Source organism: Leucopleurus acutus (genome assembly GCF_964270905.1).
Source record: "Leucopleurus acutus genome assembly, chromosome: 11".
In the NCBI taxonomy this organism is placed as follows: Eukaryota; Metazoa; Chordata; class Mammalia; order Artiodactyla; family Delphinidae; genus Leucopleurus; species Leucopleurus acutus.
The window spans coordinates 6,078,011-6,105,526 of NC_139152.1; the positions used below are offsets into that span (position 1 = coordinate 6,078,011).

At 50.9% G+C, this 27,516-nt stretch overlaps 1 protein-coding gene across 1 annotated transcript in view; it reads left to right on the forward strand.

Annotated features, from left to right (window-relative positions):
- Positions 1–26,493, forward strand: part of NTF3 (neurotrophin 3) — a gene marked incomplete at both ends in the record, with an annotated part of 66,899 nt that extends 40,406 nt beyond the window's left edge. Inside the window, one exon of the mRNA XM_082849937.1 lies at positions 25,714–26,493. Coding sequence (XP_082706063.1) covers positions 25,714–26,493 — 780 coding nt within the window. The remainder of the gene's footprint in view (positions 1–25,713) is intronic.
- Positions 26,494–27,516: the final 1,023 nt, after the last annotated feature.

A 27,516-nucleotide genomic window follows, 5' to 3' on the forward strand; every position in this document is an offset into this window, starting at 1 on the left:
AGGGGCAAGGCTTAGACGGGGAGAGGCTGCAGTCTTCAGAGGCCTAGGGAGGGGGAGGCTTCACTGTGGTGGAGTCAGGGATGCTTCCGGGTGCAGCGATCATCTTAGAGTGCACAGGACAAAGGGGAAGCTTGCACTTCTTCGCATGAACATAGAATGGGATTCTACAATTAATCTAGAACTAACCCTGACCAACAAGGCAACATGTGGAGACATTGGCCAGACTCACCTTGAAGGTCACAGAGCTTGCTGAATGTGTGTCTCTTTCACGCTCCAAAATAATATAAAAATAAGTTTGGAACCGTGCATTTAATTTCTTTTTAAATGTTGAGATAACATCGATTATTTTTTTAATTATCCCTGTCTTTGATTTATTGAGACCACCCCCCGTATTTAAAAACCAGAATGAGAGAAACCCCATTTCCCTTTGGTGCTGTTACTTGTTCACAAGTTCATTTTAAGGGGAGACTTGGAGAGGTTTTCGTGGGGGAGAATCACATGGCTGGGATTCTTCCTCTCCTCTGATACCGGGACAAGAGCTCTTTCTTATCTCTACTGTGAGCAGGAAACTGGATTAACGGCCACGGGCTCCAAGAGTGAGCAGCTAGTACATTCAGGTTTTGCAGCCGGAAAACACCCCCTCAGCCTGCAGTTTAATTGCTGAATCCTGTGTCGCATCTGGATGCCCAGGTGGAAGCAGGGTCATCCGTGTTCCTGGGGCAATTCTGCTTGGAGGCTGAGTGGCCATTTGCGCAGCGGATGAACCTCCGTCACCACCCACCCTCCCTTAGCTGCAGGGCAGGGGCTGTGCTCTCCTCTTTACTCCTGTCCTGGAGAGCACGCCCTGCCTTCTCCAGGGTCCCCGGTGCAATGGCTGGAGAAGGGGGAGCCGGGGGCCAGAGATTCATCTCGACACCGTCCCTCCTTCCCCTGCCTCTGCCCACCCCCACCCGACCAGCCGCGCTGTGAGACCAGAAGCCTCATCTTCCCCTCCCAGGCGAAGCCCCAGACATCCTGCGAGCACGCCGCCCAGCCTGGAGGCCTCTGCCCCCGCAAGTCTGGCTGTAAGATGAGCGTGTCGCCCAGATGACTTCTGATAGAGGCTGTTATTTTGAAGCGCAGAGTGCGCGTCTCTGGCTGCTGGGGTTCACGGGAGCCGGGCGTGTTGTCAACACCTGCCTGGAGCCGCTTCCGTCCCCACCCTTCCTTCTGGCAACGTGAGTTGCAGTTCATTTCCTCCATCCCCAGGCTCCTCACCGCCCTGTGACTGTGTCCTGCAATCGACATAGTTATTCAGCCACTGGTACAGTCTGTGTCGAGACTCACTGACTTGAAGGCACTAAAACTTCCTCTGGTTTTTATAGACTGTTTCACAGGCTATTAATGTGGAGCAGACGGCCTTCGGAAACAGCAATTCACAAGGGTTCAGGACACCTGGATTCATCAACTGGGGAGGGACCTTAAATGGGTCACTTTCTCATTGGGCTTCCTCATCTCTCGCCCAGAGGACCTATGTGAGTTCGGGAAACTCATGAAATCGTGTATTGAGATTAGAAACTAACGCTGAAATACAGAAGCATGATCGTGTGGGCACTTTTCCCACCAAGACCGTACCCAAAGAAAAGGGACTAAAAGTTGTAGTCGGAAGATTTGGGATAGAGGATGGGGAAACCTCGGTGCACAGGGGCATGGATGGCTGATGGTAGCCGTGGCCCTTTCCAGAGGCCTTTCAGAAGAGTCAGCTTCGGTATCGGCTGGTTATTACGTGTGTTTCCTTCTGTGGCCGGACTCCTTGGGAGCTCTTCTTGGAGATACGGAAGAGCGTCTGATGGAGGCTTGGGGAGGGTAGGAAGTCTGCCCAAAGAGGCGTTGTAGAGAGGGGAAGAGTGTTGCATGAGACTTGGATTTGCTCCCTGGGGATAGATCTTTGGATCTCTATAGAATTCCAGGGTGGATCACCTGGTGGGAAAGTCTCTGCCTCCTAGTGGAAAGAAAAAAGTGAGCACTAGGCATCCTGCAGGGTATGTCTCGGTCGGCGGTAGGAGGGTCGGAGAGATGGGGAAACCCTCTCCCCAGTGCAGCGCACGCACCCTGCAAGTCTGGTGCAAGAAAGCGTTATGTACAAGGCAGAAAACCAAGCTGGGGGCCGGGAGCTTTGTCTGCATATTGTCAATGTTCACCTGGTATCAATTTGATAAACGTGATCTCTGAGATCCTGTCCAGAAAGCATCACCTCGCAAGAGGTATGTGATTACCTGAGGGTCAGGTTGCCCTCTATACGTAATCGGGCTCTAAAGAGGGAATAACTTGAAAGTATTTTTTCATATCATGTAATAGGTAAGAATCCCAGGACTGTGTTGACGGAAAGAGAGCTGGGGGTTGGTGTGGTGTGAAGGCCACACACGATCGGGCACAGAGTGTGTGTAAGTATTTAGGAAAATGAATAAGTGTCAGAGGATGCGCATGGAGGCCTAGCTCTGTCCCTTAGTGGCTGTTTGCCATTGGACAAATCGTTTCATCTTCCTAAGATTCAGTTTTCTTCAACGGCAAATAAAGAAGGTACTGCTCCTTATATCTCATTGAGCTACTACCGAACAGTGTATATGTTCGGAATTGGTACTGTGACATCTGGAGGCGCCAATGCCAACGCCCTCACCTTTTCCCTCTTGTGGTTACTTACTCTCTGCCCCTCTTTCTGGTCCGTGCTTCTGTTACTGTCATTTGAACCTGCCTGGGGTTGGGGAGGGGAGGTGCCGCTCTCCCATGATGCCTGGCGACTGGGCAGTTTATCAAGGCCAGCGTGACCATCATGGCTGTTCTCTTTTCCCATTTGTACCTGTCTTTTCCCCGCTGGTCCCAGGGTTCCTGGGAGGCTGATGTTGAGGGAGAAAGCCACGGCAGTGGGAAGGGGCGGGATCAGAGACCAGGAGTTGGTCTCAGAAGTAGGCTTTTGCTTTCTGTTCTAGAGGATCAGTGACCTCAGATTTCTACGTTGATGCCTGTGTTAATTTACCCCCGGAGCTGTTATTCGGTGAACTTAAAAAAAAAATTCTCCAGCTTTGTTTTCCTCTGGGTGGCGAGAGCACCCTCTCTGAGGTTCACTTATCAGGTGTATGTATTCCTGGGAGGGTCCAGCAGAGTTCCTGTCCTGCTTAGTTCAAAAACGGTCTCCCCTCCCCTCAGAGCTCTTGCTAAAGACATGACCCTGGACCTTCTTTTTGTCACCGTGACGGAGTCAAGCCTGCTTCCTCTTTACCTTTTGCTTGGCCAGCTCTCCCCAGATCCCTATGTGTCTTTTGGGAGTAAGTTCTTTCTGATCCACGCATGGCGTCCTGTAGCCCACATTGTTCCACGCACTGTGTTAGGGGCTGGAGCTGCAGAGCTGAATGAGGTGGGCCCTGCCCTCCGGCACAGTGCAAGCCAGTGGTCATGTAGAGCCCCACGGGGGCCTCCCAGAGCCTTGCCCCAGCCGGGACTTGGCCTCCGTGGCAGCAGCTTAGGGGCACTTGGGGCCAGCCCTAGTCTCACCTTCATGAGTCCTGTTGGGTGCTGGTTCCCACGTGTTTTTATTTGCAGGTTCTCCAGTCTCGTGCATTCTCTCCAAGCCCCAGGAATTCCCAATCTAATCCTGATCCTGCCGGAACTGTAGGTGGAGTGTGAGAGAGGAGACGCAGGTCCAGAGGGGCTTCGGACTTGCGTCCCTTCCCTTCCCGTCTCGGTGCAGGAGCCCTTCTCTGTACCTTCCTGCTCACCTCTCCTTCCTAAAGAGAGGCTGCAGTGCTGCTTCCGGGCAGGGGGCCGGGACTGCTGGAAATGAAACTGATTTTCCTCTTCGGCATCCGAATCCTTCCTTTGCGGCGGCTGGCACACAGGTAGTGTGAGAGATCACCCGTGTCGTCAGCTCCCAGGACGCCCAGGAACTCCTTCTCACTACCCTCACAGCATCCTCAGCTGAGTCGTACTAGCCACTCTGTTGCTCTTGACTCAATAAGTATCTTTAGAGGGTGAAATTAGTCCATGTTAAGGGCCTTTGGAGACAAGTGAGCATGAAAGGGAGAACTAATAATAATTATTCCAGGACAAAATCATCAACGATCACACTTCTCAAGAGGTCCATCCCTTTGATCCACTGACTATGTTTCTTGGAATCTTTTACTGAACACCGACTGTGAGCCTGGCACCATTATAGATACTCAGGACATCAGACTTAGAAGGAGAGCTTACAGTCCGGTGCGGGAGAAAGACAAGGAAGAGGAGGGTTATAAAAGAATGTGCTGAAAGGCAGTGTCTTTAGGAAGGTGGTGTAGGAGCAGGGTCGGAGGGACACACAGGAATCAACCAGGTAAAGGGCGGGGGTGGGAGGGATACTGCCGGCAAAGGGGGTCATCAGAGATCCTTGAAGAGGTGAGAGCACTTGGCGGGTTTGCAGAACTGCAGCCCTTCCTGGTGAGACACGCACCCAGGACCAGACTGGGAAGGGCCTCATGCCAGGCTGAGGAATTTGGGCTTCACCTCGAAGGTTTTAGAAAAGAACAGAAATTTCTCCAGCTGGGGAGCGATGCAGCTAGGCTCCACTTTAGAAGATCCTTCCGTTCCCGTGTGGAGAGGAAATGAGAGGGGGTCTGGGAGAGGGTGAAAGTGGGGTCTCAGAGACCACCTGAGGGTCCCCAGGAGCAATCCCGGCAGGAGAGGTAGTGCGGGCCGTAGGGAAAAGGGGCGTTCATCGTGAGGAGTGGAGGCAGAATCAACCGGAATTTAATGGGACTTCCCTGGCGGTCCAGTGGTTAAGACTCCGTGCTTCCACTGCAGGGGGCACGGGTTCAATCCCTGGTCTGGGAGCTAAGATCCCATTTTGTAACGGCTAGACGAAAACCGTGGGAGAGCCACAGAAGCTGAGGGAGGCGGGCCAGGAGGCTAAGGAAGGAAGAGCTGCAAGGCATCTACCTGATTTTCAAATGAGGGACCCAGGGCTCTTCTGGGAGGGTTGCTTCGGGAGGGCCTGGTGCTGGTGGTGAGGATGGATGGACGGAATTCTGCCCTTTTCGAGGGGGTGGAGGAAGGGGAAGTAACCAGTGCAGGTGCTTTTATACGAAGCTGGACTGGGGCCAGCTAGTCGTCCTTAGGGGAGCGCTATTTTCTTTTCCTCGTTTAGGGTTGGTAACATGCGAACATTACGGGCACACCTCGTTTTATCGGGCTTCGCTTTATCGCACTTCCCAGACATCGCCTTTTTTACATTTGAAGGTTTGCGGCACCCCGGCCTGGAGCAAGTCCATCGGTGCCATTTTTCTATCCACGTTTGTTCACGTCTCTGTGTCACATGTGGGTAATTCTGGCAGTATTTCAAACTTTCTCATTATTATTTGTGATGGAGATCCGTAATCAGTGATGTTTGATTTGACGATTGCAAAAAGATTACAACTTGCTGAAGGCTCAGATGATGCTTAGCATTTTTTAGCAAGAAGGTATTTTCTAACTAAAGCATGTACATGTTTTTTAGACACCATGCTACTGCGTATTTCATGGGCTACAGTATAGCGTACACATAGATTTTATATGTACTGGGAAGGCAAAGGAATCATGTGACTTGCTTTATCATGGTATTTGCATTATTGCAAGTGGTCTGGAACTGGACCCGCAGGGCAAGCAATCTCTGAGTTCTGCCTGTGTCTACTGAGGAAAGGAAACCTGCAGAGAGGGGCAGGTTGAAGACAGGATTGGGATGGAGGTCCTGATGGAAGGAGGCTTCTGAGTGAATGGGAGGCGGTGGGGCCAGCGTGTCACTGTAGATGCTATTGGAGAGACAATGTGACCAGGACAACCCAGACACTCAGAGGAAATTATGGCTGGACTCAGTGTGAGTGTGGAGTCCTGGTTGATCCAGGGCAGGCCTGCCGTGTAACCATTACCCCAACCAAATGATCAATAGCACCCCCTTTCACTTTCACAAGTTTACTGGTTAGGGTGATAAAGCATCTGGCCACTTCAGCCGTGTGCGTTCAAGGAGATGTGTGTACAGAGTGAGGAGTTCTTACCTGGGGGACCCTCTCTTTTTTTTTTTCTCTGAAGTAGGAAGCAAGCTTTCTGTGCTCTGAGACTTCAGGAGATGAATGTGGTTTTGAGAGAGCTGTTGTGAGGAACAGAAGAAAGACCTGACATAGGAAGAATAGCAAAAAATTGATCTGCAGCAAGGGCTGAGACAAACTCGAGAACATAAATTTGCTTGGCACCAAACAGTGCCAATGCCGCCCTTCCCCGTCTCCACAGCCCGAGTATCAGCCAGAGAAATGGGTGCTTGATTGACCTGAGGCTGGGGAGGTGCAGGGCAGCTGTGACCAGGGCGGGGGTGGGTGGGGTAGAAGAAGGGCTGAAGCAAAGGACTGTGGGAACAACTCAGACCTACAGTCTCCTCTGCACAGGAAGATGTCTATTGCAGCATTATTTATGAGAATGGAGAATTGGAAATAATACATTTCCTACAAAGGGGGTGTAATCCAGTAAATTGCAGCACTTTCTGGGATGGAATATTAATTATGTAGCCATCAAAACTTTGTTTATGCACAATTTTAATATGATGGGAGGATGCTTAGATTATAAGATTAAGTAAGTCAGTCGAAGAAGGATGTGTATGCAACAATCTCAACTTTGTAATGCATAGAAAAACTTTGCACGTGTTTAGAAAAGGCTGGGTACTGTGGGAGTTGATAGATTTCTTTATGTATTTTTGTATTTTTAGAATGCTCTCCAATATGCTCTTATTACTTTTATAACACGGAAGAAGAATCTCTAGAGAAATTTATTTAAAATTCTTTAAACATAAAAAGGGTGTATGCAACCACGAGTTAATCCGTATTCTCTTGATCTCTTAGATGGGCAGCATCACCCAGATAGCATGGTGTTTGAGAAATGAGTTTTGGTGTCAGACACACCTGGGTTTGAACCCCAGCTCTAGTATAGCAGTGGTGTGATCTGAGGTGAGTTGTTTTCTCTGGTGCCCTCTTTCTTTATTTACGAAGTAGAGAGAATAACGCACTCCCGCAGTCTCTTCTGTACAATTCCAAAACCCACAAAGCTCTGAAAACCCAGAGTCCCTTCTTAAAGTTTCAGCAGATTTATTTGGCCGCAAAATATGACCTGCATTGGCATAATCTTTATCTCTCTTAAGTGAGTATTTATAATTTTGCAATAGAAATATTACCTTGTGTAATCACGGGAGCTGCTCCAGACCCGTGCAGAGTGCTAGGTAATGTACAGTAATACACAGGGTTTCAGATAAGTGACTGTCGACTGTGGGACCTGCCTCAGAGGGTTGTTGCAGAGTTAAATCTTAGCGAAGTTCCAGGCAGGAGCAAATGCTATCATCATGATTGATATCATCATTATTCTTGAGCCTTCGCTACGTACAGAATGCTTGATTTCTGCTTGCTTTCTCTTCCTTCCGTTCCTTTCCTTATTGGCATCTTTGAGAAGAAGACAGACGTGTCATTTTTATGGGCACTTAGGTTGACATTGTTTAGGACACGGGAGTGGAAAAAATGGGAACTTCCAGCAGAAAATTCTCCTGCCTCTTTCCTTCTTCCCAGTTCCTAGTTTCCTGAAGAATAAGCCATAAGGAATAACGCATGTTAACAGGGCACCAGATAGTTGAAGAGCTCATCAAAGGATTAAGTCTTATTCTCTTGGTGAAGAATTTAACGTCAAAGCACATGTGTTCATTGTGGAATTGTGATACATTCACAGCATAGCTGCTCTACATTTAAAGATGTACTTTGCTTTAAGCTAAAACTAGTCTGATATATATATATTTTAATGGAAGAGTGGTTATTTACTGCTTTCCATAGGAATTCCCAGTAAGATTTTTTGTTGCAAACCCTCCTAGTATCTTTAAAACACAAATCAATTCACAGAAATGTGATTTGCACTCAACGTTTTCAGAGGCATAAGTAGGGCATAAACTGAGGTCATTCCTTCCTGTTCTTGGATGAGTTTTGCTTCATAAATTCTGTCAGTGTGGCACTAGCCAACTGCGTTATTAACATCACCAAGGGGAATTAAAACATAAAATGTTATAGGATCAAAAGTTCCACATTCTGAATCAATGCCAGTGTATTTCCAGACCCTTCAGTTTGACTACAGTCTGCAGCCATCCCCTCCTCTCCACCATGTGACTCATCCACTTCAGGGTGGAGGTCATTGACTGTTCCCACACATCGCTATGGCCCCATCAACGTCCCCATGGTGGAGCGTTTTGCCTTTACATAGAATCACAGAGCCTCAGGTCTGGAAAGAACTGTTTTGCAATCCTCTCTATTCAATCCAGTGAACCAGGCCATTTCGACGGCATGCCTGGAAACTCACCAGAGCCTTCTTTCTAGTAAACCAAAATAGATCTCCCTAAAGTAGACGGCTCAAACTCTGCAAATTGGTCCAGAGGCAGAAGAGCTGGTCTGTTGGTTAGAAATGATGACCTGTCCTAAGGTCTCCAACCCTTTTCCACTTCAGCTCATCCGGTCCTCGGTGGCCCTCCTACTGCGTGCCCAGCAGCACAGTGTCAGGACACATTCCTGCACATTCTTGGGTTCCAACTTACCCTCTACGTTAATGCATTCATTAGCACCAAATTGCAGGGTTCCTTGCCAAAGCCCTTCATGCGTAATTGGAGCTTCTGAAGTGAGATCCCCCAATTATATTAGCTCAGTTGTCTCATTAGTCTCATGCCCATCATCAAACACATTTTCCTTCGCGATTGTTGTCGTTTTCTTAAAACAGGTATTGTTGAGAAAGATTGTTTTTAACACAGGCTTTTGCTTAACCGGTTGTTTGATCTGCAGAATATACAATAAATCTTCAGACGAAATAGAGCCAGGAATGGGGGAGGGGCGACTGGGGGAGGCTTAGAAAGAAGCAGGTGCAGAACCTGAGCCAAGGACGGGCCCCACCCGGCTCCCTGCACAGCCAGAGGTGGCCCACCTTTGGAAATGATCCACTTCGTATACATTGGCGCATCAGAGAGGCAGTGGGCCTGGAGAAAAGTGCCGTCTGCATTTTGTAGCTGTAGGGACGCTCCCCAAATTCACAGAGAGCTGGGGGATCTGTACGTCCTGGGCAGTCCCAGGCATATGGTCTGTCCTCTGGATTCTTCAGGGCTTTTTTTTTTTTTTGCGGTACGCGGGCCTCTCACTGTTGTGGCCCCTCCCGCTGCGGAGCACAGGCTCCGGACGCGCAGGCTCAGCGGCCATGGCTCACGGGCCCAGCCGCTCCGCGCCACCAGGGAAGCCCTTCAGGGCTTTGAGAATAGAAAGGTTATCTTTTAGGAAGAGTGCTGGATCAGGAGTCAGGAAGCACGGTTCTGGTTCTGGCTGTGACAGCTTTGAGCCCATCACCCACTTACGCTATGCCCTAAGTTCCTCAGCTTTAAAATAGCAATACCCTCTCTTTATAATTTTCCTAACTTCATGTCCACTCAAAAAGCTAAAGACAGTAGGATGCAAGTTTTAAGTGGCAGTCCTTGGCATATAGTAGGTGCTTAGTGTAGCATCCTTCCTTCCTTTAAGAGATCAGGGGGTTCTGCCATGTCCCCAGATGTTTTCTGCCCGCGCCCTGTGTCTGTGAAAGCTTCGAGCCTCTTGTTGGACGCTTTGCCCACTTCTCCTGGCTGTGTTTGTTAGATTAAAGGGTTGCCTCACTGCCTGTCTCAAGGTAGCCTCTGCTTGCTCTCCAGGACACCCATGGGGGCCTGGAGCCTTTAAGTACAATTGTGCTTTTGAGGAAGAGGAGCTCCACACGGTTCTCAGGCTCCCTGGTGCTTATTTGAGGTCATCTTCAGCCTTTCCAACTCAACCCCTCCAGAGGGGTGAAGACCCACCTTCTTCTGTCTTTTGGGAAATCCACCAGAACTAGTGTGAAGCCATGCATTGCATTTTTCAAGAGTCAAACTCAATCACCAAAAGATGCATCAGAGGGGCCGGGGGGTGTGGGGTAGAGGTCAGGGGAGGAGGTATGGAAGGTGTGCTCACATCCCCCCCAAAAAGCATTGGAAGTTGTGTTGGAAAAATCCTCAGCTTTTATTTACCACGGTGGGTAGCCACGGGAGAGGGGGAGCTGGGTGGGAAAGGAAAACAATAGAGGGCTGTGTGCTTCGCTGCAGAAGCGCGCTCTCACCAAGTAACGTGGCAAGCTGGGTCAGCGCTGCTCAGTTGGCCCCAGAGCTTAAAGGAGGGTCTGGTGCAGCTGTCAGCGGTGGTGGGCAGGCTGGGGCCAAGGCAGGCCCCCTCCAGGCACTTGGAGGCAAAGCTGCAGGAATCCCCAGGTTCAGCGGGCTCCGACCTGCTGGAAACCCTCGCTACCTCTTGTTCTAGGGAGAGGCTTGTGGGGAGACCACAGAGGAGGTGACCAGGAAAAGGAGTGCTCACATCTCATGCAGAGAGTGACCGACATATGGAACATGTTATCCGGAAGGGTTACAGGCTGGAGGAGCTCCTAGACTTTTCCAGGGGTGGGATGGGGGAGGGGACAGCCTTCAGAAACCCAAGGAGGTTTCTAAACAAAAGGAATTTGAGAAGGGTTGGAGGAATAATGAGAAATGCAAACTTGACCCAGAGTTTTTCTATCTCCCGGGCTTCTCCCCAGCCTGTCCTTACATGTTTCCAATTCCTGGGGACCCGAGAGGGCCACTGGGGCATGTGCCTCCCTCCTTACATGGGCAGAGCTGGCGGGGGGTGGGAGCGGGGTCAGCAGGACCCCAGAGCCGTCTCCCACCCCACCCCCCTTGTCCCTGGGGACCAGAGAGAGAGAACAGGGAGCCCAGAGCCTTGTCTCTGCCCCTCTGTGGGTAGGCAGACTGCAGACACTGCGAAGATCTTAGGATGATTTACCCGGATTCCCTCACTTTGTAGAAGAGCAAACTGATGCCTGGGAGGTAGAAACAAGGCTTGTCCGAGGTCCCGTGGAGACTGACTGGGAAAGCTGCAAGGCGCACCCAGCCTGTGTTCCTCCAACCCTAGGGCTGTCTCCCCTCCTTGGCATCCCTCTCCCAACACACTGCACACACGTGCACACAGATACACACACACAGATACACATGGACACACGCACAGACACACACACTAAGACGCAGACACACACTCAGACATACGCACTCACATACAGACACACACACACAGATAAACATGGACACACGCACAGACACACACACTAAGACGCAGACACACAGACATACACACACACACTCAGACATACACAATCACATACAGACACACACACACACAGGTAAACATGGACACACGCACAGACACACACACTAAGATGCAGACACACAGACATACACACACACACTCAGACATACACGCACACTCAGACATACACACTCACATACAGACACACACACAGATACACATAGATAAACGCACAGACACACACACTAAGACGCAGACACACACTCAGACATACACACTCACATACAGACACACACACACAGATAAACATGGACACACGCACAGACACACACACTAAGACGCAGACACACAGACATACACACACACTCAGACATACACAATCACATACAGACACACACACACACAGGTAAACATGGACACACGCACAGACACACACACTAAGATGCAGACACACAGACATACACACACACACTCAGACATACACGCACACTCAGACATACACACTCACATACAGACACACACACAGATACACATAGATAAACGCACAGACACACACACTAAGACGCAGACACACACTCAGACATACACACTCACATACAGACACACACACACAGATAAACATGGACACACGCACAGACACACACACTAAGACGCAGACACACAGACATACACACACACTCAGACATACACAATCACACACAGACACACACACACACAGGTAAACATGGACACACGCACAGACACACACACTAAGATGCAGACACACAGACATACACACACACACTCAGACATACACGCACACTCAGACATACACACTCACATACAGACACACACAGATACACATAGATAAACGCACAGACACACACACTAAGACGCAGACACACAGACATACACACACACACTCAGACACACACACACAGATACACATAGACACACACACAGACACACACACTAAGACGCACTCAGACAGACACACACACTCTCAGACATACACACATACAGACACACACACACAGATAAACATGAACACACACATAGACACACACTCAGACACAGACATACAGACCCAGACATACACACAGACACACACAGTCACACACATACATATACACACAGACACAGCTATATACACTTGCACACACAGACATACATACACACACAGACACAGAAATATACTCATTCACACACAGACGTACACATTCACACACAGGCACATTCACAGATATTCACACACACACCACACACACAAATAAACACGTTATGCACTCACACACACACACTCAGACACAGACATACATGCACACGTACACACATACTCACACGGACACACACAGGCACACTCACAGATATCCTCACACTCACACACTCTGCTGGCCTGTTTCCCAGCAGCTCGTGTCCAGGTTGGAATTCCTCCTCCTTCTGCTCTGCTCGGATGGCAGAGAGCTGTAGGCACTGCCCCGCCCACTCTGCAACAAGGTCCCAGTGGCCGCAGGGGTGTGGCCTATTCTGTGTCACCACCAGGAAGCCCTCTATGGCCCTGAGTGCTCATACCCTCGTTCTTGTGTCCGTGTCCCTGGCTGCTAGGAAGAAAATGTCAGCTGGGGTGGGGTTAGCCAGCTCTGGCTGCTGGCGCGGTGGAGTGGCTCCTAACACGGGTGGATCTAGATGCAGACACCCTCTGGGCGGCAGTCGTGGTGGTTTTGGGGGACAGTCTCTCCTCCCCCGTTTTTCCCTAGCCATTTTTCCAAAAGCCACCATGCAGGGGCCTTGGACTCAGCTGAAACCCTGTTCAAGAAAGCCTTGTCAGGGCTTCCCTGGTGGCGCAGTGGTTGAGAGTCCGCCTGCCGACGCTAGGGGACGCGGGTTCGTGCCCCAGTCCGGGAAGATCCCACGTGCCGTGGAGCAGCTGGGCCCATGAGCCATGGCCGCTGAGCCTGCGCGTCCGGAGCCTGTGCTCCGCAACGGGAGAGGCCACAACAGTGGGAGGCCCGCGTACCGCAAAAAAAAAAAAGAAAGCCTTGTCTGCCTTCCTCCCTCTGTCCTCTCTTTCTCTCTGTGTCTCCCTCCCTCCCTCCTGCTCCTCAGCCCCCCACAATCACTTGCCCTGAAGTCCCCAGGAGCAGAGGTGGCTCTGTGTCGCCCCTTTGTAGTCAGACCCTCGGCTGCAGGGCCTCAGGTGCCTGGCGGCTCGCCTCTTCCGTGGGGACGGTCCTATTCTTCGTGGTTCCCGAGGTCCATTTTAGACCATCCTTCGGGAATGTACCCAGACTCTTTGAGCAAACTTAGTGAGATGTCATCACTGGCACTGAAAGGTGACCCCTCTCACCCTCTGTACTTTTTCCAGCTCTGGGTGTTTGTCCATCTTTCACTGTGTAACAAACTCCCCCAAACTTGGTGGCGTAAAAAAAAGAAACACTGTTTTCTCATTTCTCATGACGCTGTGGCTCAGGGAATCGAGTCGAGCTGGGTTGGTCAGGTGGCCTTGACAGAGGTCCTTGGTGGTTTTCGGTTGACTGACGGGCTGGCATGGGTCACCCAGCCCCGTTCACCCGCAAGACGAGTGCCTTGGCAGCACTGGCTGGAAGGCCATGGTGAGGGGGGTCTCCAACATGGTGGCCTTGAATGTCAGTGCCTCCCATGGCAGCTCGGGGCCCCAAGAACAGGCAGAAGCCACACGGCCACTTACAGCCTAGCCTTGGAAGTCACATAATGTTACTTCCTCTATACTGCATTGATCAAAATGGGCACAGGCCACCCACCTACAAGAGAAGGGCACATGGACCCACCACTAGGTGGGAGGAGTGTCAGAAATCAGCATGTTTTAAACTAGCAACCTGCTTGCGCACAGTATCTGATCCCAGTGTATCTTCTGGCTACAGTCTCTTCCAGAGCAATGAACTTACGCACTTTTGCCCTCTGATATAAAAGAGAGCCTCTACTGGTGCTTAAGCCTCCTCTCTCAGGCTTCCGGGGTGTCCCCCTGGGCCATGTTCTGTGACTGTCCTGCACCCCTCCCTCCTCCAGCTTCTCCTCCTGAGACAGTGTGTAGCCACGCCCACACTCATCACGCCAGTCGGCTGGAACGCAGAGAAGCTCTTCAGAAACGGCAAGGTTTTCAAAGACAAGGGAGAGCATTGGTCTTGAGTACGCTGGGGAAAGGGAAACCAAAGGGATGGAAAAGCCATCAGGTTGGAGGTGAAGTCATCCAGCGTGGTGGCAGGACCAGAGATGGAAAAGAAAAGGCATGACATTCCAAAGCTCCTGAGGAGTGCGGATGTCACTAGACAATGGTGCTGACGCCACACAAATGTTTGTAAAAGGAAGGGAAGGGTTCTGCCTCATGGGCTACCGTTTGAGCCGAGTCAGGCTGCGAGGGCTCCAGCCCTCTCACAGCGTAGCGTTCCACATGCCGTGCTGGTCCTGATTCCGCTGCACCTCCCGGAGAAGCCCTTCTGCAACCTTGTGGGCAGGTTTCCCTCTGGGTGTCCTTATATTTATGGCTCTGCGTTGGTTCCAGATGGGCAGCACAGCTCTGCGCCTCTGGAGAGCCGGCTTCTGGTTCTGGCTGTTTCGTTAATTAATTGTTGCATTTGAGGCAGAGGTCGCTTTCCTGCTGTAACCTTCCCATTGTCTGAGAATTCTAGGTGATGAGGATGTCAGTGCCTGGCTCTGTAGCTTCAAAAGGACACGGAAGGGCTTCGCTGGTGGCGCAGTGGTTGAGAGTCCGCCTGCCGATGCAGGGGACACGGGTTCGTGCCCCGGTCCGGGAAGATCCCACATGCCGCGGAGCGGCTGGGCCCGTGAGCCATGGCCGCTGAGCCTGCGCGTCCGGAGCCTGTGCTCCGCAGCGGGAGAGGCCACGGTGGTGAGAGGCCCGCGTACCGAAAAAAAAAAAAAAAAAATAGGACACAGAAAAGTAGGAAGGACCAGAAAACGAGACCAGTATTGAGGATCATCTGTCTGGTGAAGAAATGGCCCAGGGTTAGCAGAGGGTCATAGAAGCACAGGATATTAAAGCTGGGAAGAAGCTGTGAAAAACTGTTTAGTTCAAGAGTTCTTCACCGAGGATCTATGGGTCTCTGGGTGAGGCTTTGGGGAGCTGGTGAACTGCCTCGAATTTTTTTGCAAACTGTTTCCGATATGTGCACATGCGTTTTTTTAGGGGAAACTTTCTTTAGTTTTTATCACATTCTAAAAAGGGTCAAAAACGGCTGAGAACCACTTTAGTCCACCAGCATTATGTTATGTGATTCTTAACCAGGAGGGATAAGGGCTCCCCAGATGGTATTTGGAAAAGTGTGAGTGCCTTTTTTTGGTCGTCACCATGACTGGGGACATGATTGACATTTAGTAGGTTGGGGGCAGAGCTTCATGTGTGGGAGACAAAACTGAATAATGAAGAACTAACTCTCCTGCCCAAAATACCAGCATCAGCCCTATGGAGAAAGCCCGTTAGGAATTGAGACCCCAGGATGAGCAGCGACTCTCCCGTAGCCGCAAAACTGATCAGTGGCAGAGATGCTTTTCATTCATAAATCAAAGAGGGAGACGTGCCGAGAGTCCACATTATTTTATTTCTCCTTGTCAATACGCTAAAAATCTATGAAAACCAAAGAATCAGAAATCTGTCTCGCCTTCAAAATTCCAACAAATTTCAAAAAGGATCCCTGGGTTCTTGGTCTTCTTTACCATCCAATAAGGGACAGAGGAAAGGAATGTGTGACATTTGGGGAAACTAAGGCATAGATAAGTGAGCCCGTCAGCCCCGTGTTGCATAGATATGCTTCTCAGCCACTGTGACTTGGCGATGCCCAGCCTTGGACGGTGAAATGTTCCCTTTGCACTTCAGAGCACCTGTCTTGGAGATCTCTTTCTCAGAACAAGGAAAGAAGCATTAACGTATCAATGTGGGGCTTGGTGCCTCGCTCCCTGTAAGCAAGTGAGAGGTGCCTTCAGCTCTCTGGAACGAGTTGGGAGGTGGTCTGCAGTACTGGCTAAAAGTACAGCCTGGGGGCCACACAGGGGTCTGCATCCTGGCTCCACCTCTCAAATGATGCGTGAGCTCGGACAAAAGAACTTAATCCCTCTGAGCCTCAGTTTCCTGAGCTGACAAGTGGGCACGATAATCGCATCCATGAAGGTTAATTGAGACAATCCATGGAAAGTCTGGAGAAGGCCTCAGCATATGGTGCGGCTCAGTAAATACTCGCTGTTATTACAAGCGGTTAGGATGACTGTGTCTGTGATGAGTGACAGCTTTGGGTCCACAGTGTTGGTGCCAAAATTCAGAGGACAAACTCTGGGTTGGTTTCTCGTCTTGCCCAGCTGCCCAGAGCGAGAGTCGGTAGATGGTTTGGGATGGGATCATAATGTTTACGAAGTGTCTTCCACACACCTGGGTTCGGGTGGAAGATGGATTTTCTTCCTGTGTGTCCATTCCAGGCTCCCTTTGCAAGGGGGCGCAAAGAGGCTCAGGAAATCTCCCATGCAGATGTCTCTCCTGCCTTGCTTTCCCGGTGTGGCAGGGGATTCAGGTGAAGGACGGTGGCTGGGTGAGCCGTGGAAGGAAGCTTTGGCCCTCCGAGTCCCCAGACAGCATGGTTTCCTGGAGAGGGTGTCCAGACCAAAGGCAGCCATGGACCATCTGCTAGTCCCTCATCCTCGTGGAAGGAGGCTGGCTGTGGGCTGGGGGAAGTGTGAGCGGGAGACACAGGCCCCATCGCCAAGCCTGGAGGAGAAAGGCTGCCATCTGACCACACTCACTGTGGCCAAGTCCTCGTGGGGCCAAACCAGAGTGGTTTGGGTTGACCCCGGCCTCGCTGCCGCTGCCCTGGAGGTGCAGTCCCAGGTCTGGGCGTTGCCAAGCCAGCTGTGGTCTTGGTTTGGAAAAGGCATCTGGAGAGTGAATGGGAGTCCTGATTTGGGATTTCCCTTCGCTCCCAGCTCTCAAGACAAAGCCAGCTTCCTTATTCTGCCATTTTGAGAGCCATCCTTGGCTGGGTGGACAAAGTAGATAATTGATCGTCCTTATCATTATTTATTATAATTATTAAAGATGGAAGGTCAGCAGCCTTCTGATACAGTTAGCTTACAGCTGGGTAGCACTTTACGGGTAATATATATGCTTGACCCATCAACCCATCAAACCCATCAACCCATCAACCCATCAAACACTAGGACCACATCTAGGACAAGAAGTTTCATTTGCTTGGGGAGGTTATTCTCTGACACTAAGAGTTGAACGCCAGCCATACCCGCAACTGTCTGTGTAATGGAAGCAGCCTTCCCTTGTGTGTTTCCACACTTGGAAAAATGGAGTTAATCCAGATGCAGAAAATGAAACCAAAATCAAGACGTCTCAGAATATTAAATGATATAATAATTTGGAAATAACTCGACCGTAACCCATCCTCATTTTGGGAGGCTACAGTGTGTGTGAGGTGTGTGTGTGCGTGCACGCACGCACACACAAGCCCACCACAAACCCACACATGTACATCTTCAAGCACAGTGGTGAATGAGCATCTGTGCCCAGAACAAAGAAAACGGAATTTACTAGATAAACACAGTTATGGCCAGTAGCTGGATTGACTCAGATTCTCTCTGCAGATCCTTCCTTGTCTACCCTCTGGCCATGAAATGAGAGTTGATAGTATGTAAAGGATAAAGTAAATCTGGGTTTCCTGGGGCTTGTGTCGGCATACCAAGCTCCTTTCAGATCTCTCTGCCAAGATGGGGCCAAGCCAGAGGGTTCCCTGGCCCGGGGAATAACTGCGCTACCTTCTTCTCGGAGCTGTGGTGCACATAGTTTTGACATGTGCCGTACCTTCTGTCTCTCACTACCTTAGGGCCCGATGAGTGGGTGCTTTGAACAGTGTAAAATTCCTCTTCCAACAGCTGTGAAGAAGAAACTCCCAGCTTTTTCCTTCCAGCTCAGGGTGTTTAGCTTGCTTTGGGGAGACCGGCTCCTTGTCATTTCAGGGGTCTCTTGTCTTCATTTTCTGACCTCCAAGAGGAACCAGTTTCAGCAGCTCCTTTCTGAGGGAGGTGAGTCACCCTTCTGAGGTCTCTATGTCATTTTGTTTCATCCTAGAACACACCTTCCTTGTGGATAGGTTGTCTTGTTTCCACCGGGAAGCCAGCATCCCCTGCAAACCGAGGACCTTGTCCTATTTCAGATCTTGGGCCAAGCGGTCTGTGTCAGTCGGTTTCAGAACCCTGAGTTAAGTAAGTTTCACTGAGAGGAACTATGCAGAATGAGGGGCTTTCAGAGAACAGGGAAGGAATCCATCCCCCTGCCTCTGCTGTCACCTGTATGGACTCTATGTGATGCAGACCTGCCCAGGGATCAGGGGGCTCAGATGAGGTCTCACCAAGTACAGCAGAGAGGTGACGCTTTTTGGTTGGGGGGAAATTGAGACCATGCTCGCCGGCATCTTTGATGACAGTCGTTGACTAGTTCTCTGATCGCGGCTCAGTTTCTTACCCTCTCTAAAGCTCAATGTACGTGTTCTTGTTCTGCCTAAGACAGGGAAGAGTGGCCACCCTCAGAGGTGCAATGAGAGTGAGTGAGGTGTGTTTGAGGGATGCATGCAGGGCCGTCGGGGGAAGGGCGCCACGAACACCCACACAGCCCAGTTCTGGTGAGTTCATTTCTAATCCACTCCTTCCAGACACCCCAAGTCGCTCCTTCCCTCCATCCTTTCACAAGCGTTTCCCTCCCTTGTTGGTTTTGGATCCACCAGTGAGTTAAGCTACGTGTTTCCAGTCTAATCTCACCCTGCTTCTTCCAGGCTGCCCGCCCACACGGGGGCTGGGGAGTAATTGGTTTGTCCTCATCGGTGTTTGTAGCGCCTTCCCTTCAAGTGTCATCTGTGCATTTCAATTAACCTGCCACTTTTTCCTCTCTCCTGCTTCCGGATCATTATTAAAGAGATTAACCAAAACCAGAGCAGTCCCCAGCGGCGGCTCCACCGGGACCTGTCTCTCCCAGCCCCCAGCCTTGTCAGGGGTCAGAACATCTTCATGTGGCCCCAACGGACTCATTCTGAGGCCTCAGGACCCATATTCAGAACAAAGCCAGTTTGAATTAATTTTGCAATTAAGACAGGAGAACAAGCCTGGCCAGTCCTTTTATATGGCCTTGGTTTAACGTTTCCACCACATTCCTCTCCTTTTGGTCATTCTGCTTTAACTCTTTTGCGTCCCCACCTCTCACTCTTTCCATTCCCTGAACAAGATATTAGGGTTACCTGGCAGGATGTGGTCTTTGGACCTCTTAGCATTCATCAGAGACCAGGTCATCGCTGCAGAAATTCTCCAAAGAATTAGGTCCTTATGGCTACAACTGGCCAGTGTCCTCGTGTGCACTTGCCCCCGGCGGATGTGGCTGCCCTGGACATAATGAAATCTCTAGAATCTGCATATTCAACACTTGGCAAATTAAAAAGTGCTTCCACCTTTGCTCTCACACCTCCTCCCCTAGGAAAGCTAGAACAGAGCCTTTACGCCCTCTGTGCTATTCACCCCATTCTCCAGCGCCGGGGCCAAACCCAGGGTCTGAGGTGGTACATTCTGTGCTCTGTATGAAGCAACGTGTGGGACGGGCACCTGCAGGGGCCTGACCTTGGAGGGCATCAGGCCCAGGAAGGACGGGAGGAAACGGAATTGTGTTTCCTTTCATGGGGGATCTGAGAGGAGGAAACAGGAGTGGTGGCCTCAAGCCCCTGGAAACTGCTGAGAGGTGCCTAGAGGCTTCCTGGGGGGACGCTCAGCCTGCCGGCTTCAGCTGTCCCGGCTCCAGGCTTAGAACCTGAGTTTCCTCTGGACTGTGTGAGAGCCGGGACAGAGAGACAGCACAGGGCATCTGCTCCAGAGGCAGACGGCCATCCAGTCTGGGCTCTGCTGCTTGTTAGCTAATTATTAAACCTCCCCATGCCTTGGTTTCCTCATCTGAAATGGGAAATGTAACTACCTACCTTCGAGGTGTTGTTACCAAGGTGAAAGACGCAATGTAAGTCATTTCCCGGCAAGAACATTTTTGTGCTTGGTGACCCCGCTCTGCCCAGGCTACAAAATTCACTCGGGACACGTGCAACAAGCAGGGCTGGGGGTTCGTGGCCAGGCGGTGGCTCGCACGTGCCAGGGAGCTAGTCCTAGAGAGGTGACTTGTGGAGCTCAGCGGTGACAGCCCCCGTCTCCCGCGTGCGGCAGGACAGACCCTGGTCGCTGTGGCCTCAGACCCTGTACCACCGTCCTCACCGGCTTCTCTTCCATTTCAGCTGTTCCTCCCAGACCCCAAACCCTCTGTGTGGGTTGTACACGGAGCCAAAAAGGAGGAATCAGAAATTGCTCTCTTTTGAGTATTTTGAGGGATGGTGAAACCTTGTAGGAATGTTGCTCCAGGGACTGGGAAAGCACCATATGTGGGAAAGCATTTCTAAGCGAGCAAAGTAGCATCTGCAAGCTGGTCAGGATCTTGGACAACTCTGAGCGGGGAAAGCGGGCACTGGGGAGAGTGCAGGACGGGGTCCAACGGAGGTCTTTAACAGGTCTTTTTCCAATTATAGCCGAGAAGAGCCTGGGGACCCTGGCCTGCTTCAGAGCCAGGCCTGTATTTTCTTTGGGAGAAGAGGCAGAGTTGATTGGCTTCCAAACCAGGCTTGGCAGAAACCCAGACAGAATCCGAGGCCAGGAAGCTGAGTCTCGGTAGGTCTCGCTCATTCAGTACACGGACCTGGAGGCTCGACAGCAGCGCAGCCCTGTGCCGGACGTCAGAGATGGGGGGATGAGAAAGACGTGGCCTGGTCGTGCGGGAGGAGCCATTCAGACAATGCTAACTCAGTAGGGTCGTTGCTTAAACGGGGGTCTCTATAAACTGCAGTCACCACCAGCGACGGAGCATAGAAGTCTCTCGAAATTGAAACGTTCACTGATGCGCCTTCCTGGTACCGCCTTTCCTCTTCCACACCCCACTCCAGGGAACTAGTCCTCTGCTACCTGGTGTGTGTGCACGGAGGGCAGGCGTGCAGTGTCTTCTGCTGCCACAGATAACTGAGGTTCATGTTCATCTAACCTGTCCAGTGGATCACAGTGTGCCAGGCACGGTGCTAAGTGCTTTCATAATGATACCACTTTTCACCCCTGACAATGACCTTGATTTTGCACCGGCCATGCGATCTCCGTTACATTTAATCACCGAGGGTCCCCTGTCGCTCTCTGTGTCATGTAGCAGTCAGACCTCACAGCTCGCTTTACACTGCTCCGGGTCTCAGTGCCCTTAGTGGTAAAAATGAGGTGGTTCCCTATGGCCCCTTCCAACGTCAACATCTGCGTTTGGGCGAATTTTATTAGCGACATTCTTGGGCTTGCTCTGAAAACCTGAAAGCAGATTATCAAAGTGGAGTCCGCGGGAAGCCTGCTGGGTTTTATCGCAGCCTTGCAGATATCTAGAAACTCTTACCAGCCCGCAGATGATTTACTCCCAGGACTTATCCCAAAGTATCATGACGAGTTTTTGGACTTGATGGTAAGCAACCATCCAGATCCAGAAATGAGTAGGACCCAGGCTAAGGGGCATTTGGGAATTTTTTTTTTTTTTTCCTGCGGTACGCGGGCCTCTCACTGTTGTGGCCTCTCCCGTTGCGGAGCACAGGCTCCGGACGCGCAGGCTCAGCGGCCATGGCTCACGGGCCCAGCCGCTCTGCGGCACGTGGGATCTTCCCGGACCGGGGCACGAACCCGCGTCCCCCGCATCGGCAGGCGGACTCTCAACCACCGCGCCACCAGGGAAGCCCTGGGAATTTTGATGTACTTCATTTTGTTCATTCGTCCCACCGCACCACCAGCAGTGCTGGCCAGATGCCTCTGTGCTGAATTTGCGTGCTTGGGACCCGAGGGGTTACTGGGGTTTGCCTTGGGGCTCCCACAGGCAGATGGGAGGGTGGGAACAGTCCAACCTCTACACTTCTCTGTAGAGAATTGAAAAGCAATAATAAATCAACTACAAGTCAGTCTGCTTTGTACGATCTGATCACTGCGCTTTGGCGATTCTTTGCAATATCAGTGATGAAGCCTTCCTCTCTGACGATCCTGACCTCTCCCCCAATCCCCCCCTGCCCAGGGGAGCAAGGAAGGCGGTCTCAGGAGCCTTTCTCATTGTCCACAACCCCGGGCCCTCCCTGCCGGGTTGCACTAAAGTCACAGCTCCCGTCTGTGGCCCTGCACGCTGCACCCTGCCTCGCAGCACCCTGTGGCCTTTGCACATCCCTTTTGACCAATGATAACTTTCCGCCCTTACTTTCAAACAATTTCACCAGGATGAACTGTCTTAGTTCCTGCTAGCCGAGGCATCACACAGAGTCTGGCGCTCAGAGAGGGGACCTCAAACTCAAGGTGTAACGCTCTGTGGTTACCATCTTGAAATTCAGAAGAATTTTATTTTTGACTGTGGTTTTCTAAGTGAGGTCCCATAGGACCATGGAGCAGGCACCTGGGGGCTCCGAGCATTGCCTCAAACGTGGTCACGCCTCCTGCTGCCATCCCGCCTGTGAGAAATGTTTGCCCTGGGCCCTGCAGACTAGGAAGCCAGTTCTGTGCATGGAGGGTAGGCATTCCAGCCACCCTCGGTCCATCTCTGACTCCCTGCACCCACTTTGTATTCACTGTGGTGTGGACTCAGGGGAGAGGCAGACACAAACAGGAAGGAAGGGGCTCCTGGCCTTGGAGGAGAGAGTCTAGGGAGTAAACCACATCATGCCATGAGGGCTGTGACACCTGCCAGCATGCCACGGAGATGCAGAGGAGGCCGGGCTGCCGCTCTCGGGGGAGCATCGTGGAAACGTTAGCTTCCGAACCAGGCACTGAAGAATGAGCAAAATTTCAGCAGGAGAGGAGGCTATTGAAGTGTGCAAGGTGAAGGGTCACATGGGCCGTAAAGCGAACAGTGAACAGGGCTTAAGGATGGGGCGTGGGAGCCCGATCATGATGTGATGAAAAGGAATGCTGGACCCGGAGTGCCTCTCTGCCCTTGTGTGCCTCTCCTCTTCTTTAAACTGCAGTTTGGGTTTTCCTCATCTATAAAATGAAGGACTTGGATTAAATACCCTTCTCCTTCTTCCATCCTTTGGTTCCATATACAGGCCACCTCCCATATAGCAGCTCAATCTATCAACGTTCTCCCTACCGACTCACCCTTGCAATGACCTTACTAACCTAGGTGTGACTCTTACTGGACCTGGGACCTCCCTCCACTCACCACCCTTGATTGATTTCCCTGTGAGCAGGTAGCCTGCTTATTCTTAGTTGACAGTGGCTGGGCTTTTGGGGGGTTTCATAAATTCTTTTTCAATAGCCTCTCCATCCCAAATTATTTTATTGCAGCTGTACTCTATTTTGGAAGGGAGAAGGGGGTGTAATTCTAGTTGCATGTACAGCACACTTTTTGTGTTCGTGGTTGATTTTGTTGGGCCTGCAAGATTGAAGGGAATGTCACTCTTACGCAGCGTTGGGGGGGAGATCAGTTATCCTGTGGGAACCTTTTTCCCAGGATAATACAATTCCTGGAGGCAATCTCTAGAGGTGGGCAGCACGGCTAGAATCCTTCTCTCAGCCCTGACCTTGAAGGAGTCAGTTGTCCAGAGAGTAGTTCCCATGCAAGGAAGACGGTCCCCTTATCAGAGAGACAGGCTGGGCGCCAGGAGGAGGAAGTTGGAATAAAGTGACAGCAGTGCTGTGTGGGGAAAGGGATGCCTCTGAGTCCCGGGAGCGAGTTAGCTCGGGCAGGCTCAGACACGGGTACTTGGTAAGCAGGGCTGACTTTCTATGTCTTGTGCCACATTTGTTTATTTCCCTTCTCTTCTCCCCCTGGGTTTCTCGAAATACCAAAGGTGAACCAAGGGAAGGATTTTATTTTCCATGCTTAGAGCTTTAAAGAGGAAACGAGGAAGGCCTGGGGACCGTAAGGTGGCTTCAATGGTGATTACAGAACGAGCACCTCGAGGCGAGGGGTGGGAAGCACGGAGCACAGGAGGGGTCATTAGTGCAGCCCGCCCTCCTCACCGGAAAAATCTCCGTCCCGTGCCAACCCTCGGAAAATCAGGGCTGTGCTCTAGTGAGGGAGAGACCAGCAATGAAGGTATGTCAGGACCAGCCCTCTAATTCCCCAAGGACTCAGCAGAAACCCCAGGTCGAGGCTCTACTATGGCAACAGAATGAGAGCGTTGATAGATGAAGACGCCATTGAAACAAGGAGACAGCAGAATTAGAAACAGAACCATTAAAAGGAACGTTTCATAGTGGAAACTTAAAGAGTCAAACATGAAAAATTAACAGGGAATCTTGCACTTCAGGGCAAGTGTAGCCCATTGCTTTGAGCTGTGTCTCCATCTTCTACAGGTGGTGCTTTGGGGGGCCTGCTGTCTTGTGAAGAGGGTCTCTGGGGATCAGGTGGGCACCTTGGTGAGCATGTCCATTGGAGAGGTCGGCAGAGCACCTGACACTCAGGCCCTCTCACAGCACAGGTCGCAGCCCACATGGTCATTTACAAGGGCAAGAGAACGGCTCTGCCAGGCTGGCCAAGAACGAGCCATCGTTGATGCTATGGATAGAAGCAACTGGCCCAACCCCCAGCCTTGGGGTATCTGTTCCTTTGAGAGATCTCAGGGGCTGCAGTGGAGGGGGCAGGAGAGCTATGATTCTTGAGGCAATTGCAAAGCTACTGCCGCTGATATTTTTTAAATTAAAAATGTATGTGCGCATTTATAATTTTCAGGTTCCATTTCTTCGCATTTTGCCGAGGTGGAGAGGGATGTGATCTTTTCAGGCTTAAGGGACCTTTAAAGGAGTGGCTGGAGACGTCCCTGGCGGTCCAGTGGTTAAGACTCCACGCTTCCACTGCAGGGGACACGGGTTCCATCTCTGCCTGGGGAGCTAGGATTCCACATGCTGCATGGCACAGTCAAGAAAAGAAATTTAATAAGTAAATAAAATAAAGAAGTGGCAGGACGCCATCTACACACAGCAGAAGGCTGCAGATGGTAGACGTCAGGTGCAAAGGTGACAGGTGCTATCTGTCCAGGAAAGAGATGGAGGTTGAAAGCCTGGAGTCAAGCACACCTGCCTTTTTGCGACCTGGGTCTTCGGGAAAGACCTGACTCTTCTAGGCTGTAGTCCTTCCGGTGATGTTCTTGGTTTCCTTGTGAAAAAGATGATCTTGCCCTCTCTCTCTTACACACACACACACACACACACACCTCTTTCCCTCTCACATAGCCACGATGCTGGAGGAAAGATTGTAGTGGTGAAGGCACTTGGACATCTAGGAGGGAAAGGAGGGCTCGTAAAAGGCAGTATTTCCCAGGGGAAGGGGAGAGAAATAGACAGCCTCTGTATCTGGCCAGTACAGGGGCGTTTTGATGCTCCCCTAGGATGGTGGTACCCTGCTGTCTCTCTTGCCGCACAGGGATCCTCAGCCTCTGGTTCAGGATGACAAAGACCCAGCGGCCACCACCTCCTGTTAACACCTATGTTTCCTTTTCAGATCTTACAGGTGAACAAGGTGATGTCCATCTTGTTTTATGTGATATTTCTCGCTTATCTCCGTGGCATCCAAGGTAACAGCATGGATCAAAGGAGTTTGCCGGAAGACTCGCTCAATTCCCTGATTATTAAGCTGATCCAGGCAGATATTTTAAAAAACAAGCTCTCCAAGCAGATGGTGGACGTTAAGGAAAACTACCAGAGCACGCTGCCCAAAGCAGAGGCCCCCCGGGAGCCTGCCAAGTCGGAATTCCAGCCCATGACGGCCATGGGCCCCGAACTGCTGCGGCATCAGAGACGCTACAACTCCCCCCGGGTCCTGCTGAGTGACAGCACCCCCTTGGAGCCCCCTCCCCTGTACCTCATGGAGGATTACGTGGGCAACCCCGTGGCGACCAACAGAACGGCGCGGAGGAAGAGGTACGCGGAACACAAGAGTCACCGAGGGGAGTACTCCGTGTGTGACAGCGAGAGCTTGTGGGTGACTGACAAGTCATCGGCCATCGACATTCGGGGACACCAGGTCACGGTGCTGGGGGAGATCAAAACCGGCAACTCTCCCGTCAAACAATATTTTTATGAGACGAGATGTAAAGAGGCCAGGCCTGTCAAGAACGGTTGCAGAGGCATTGACGACAAACACTGGAACTCTCAGTGCAAAACCTCCCAAACCTACGTCCGGGCACTGACGTCAGAAAACAACAAGCTGGTCGGCTGGCGGTGGATACGGATAGACACATCCTGTGTGTGTGCCTTGTCGAGAAAAATCGGAAGAACATAAATTGGCATCTCTCCCCATATATAAATTATTACTTTAAATTATACGATATGCACGTAGCATATAAATGTTTATATTGTTTTTATATATTATAAGTTGACCTTTATTTATTAAACTTCAGCAACCCTACAGTATATAAGCTTTTTTTCTCAATAAAATCCGTGTGCTTGCCTTTTCCCTCAGGCCTCTCCCATCTGTTAAACCTGATCCTTGTAAGTTGGCTCTTGTAAAATCTGTGTACACCAGTATTTTGCATTCAGTATTGTCAAGGCCATGACTGTCGTTTTAGTAAACTTGTTAAAATCGGCTGATGTCAGAGTTGTGTGTAGACACAGTTATATCTCCCCTTCCCGGATGCCTCACGGTTGGTTCATTACCTAAAAGAACTGTTACCGCCTCCGTTGCAGTGATGCTGGGCAGCTTGGAGCCGCACCCTTCATTCTGACCAACAAGCTCACTGCCCAGAACCTACTTGCCTTTCTCTGTTGTCAGTTTTGCCAATTAGAGTTACAATGTTACAGTCCTGAAACAATAACAATGAACCTGGCAATTTTCGTTTGGGAAGTTTCTTTTCAGCACATTTGTTGTTTGTGGATTTGAGATTGTTACGGGTTGAATTTTTTTTTTTTTTGGCTTCGGTTTTTGTTTTGTTTTTTGTAAGTGGTTTTCTGAGGCACATAGGAAACATTTTTTAACTATTTGTAACAGAAATAATTGTATGGGGGCTTCCCTGGTGGCGCAGTGGTTGAGAGTCCGCCTGCCGATGCAGGGGACGCGGGTTCGTGCCCCGGTCCGGGAAGATCCCACATGCCGCGGAGCGGCTGGGCCCGTGAGCCACGGCCGCTGAGCCTGCGCATCCGGGGCCTGTGCTCCGCAACGGGAGAGGCCACGACAGTGAGAGGCCCGCGTACCGCAAAAACAAAAAGCAAAAAACAACAAAAAAAAGAAATAATTGTGTGGGTGCCCAGAAGCAGAAACGGATCATGAGTCATCCGCACACAGAAGAGAAATGTGCTCCGAAGAGAT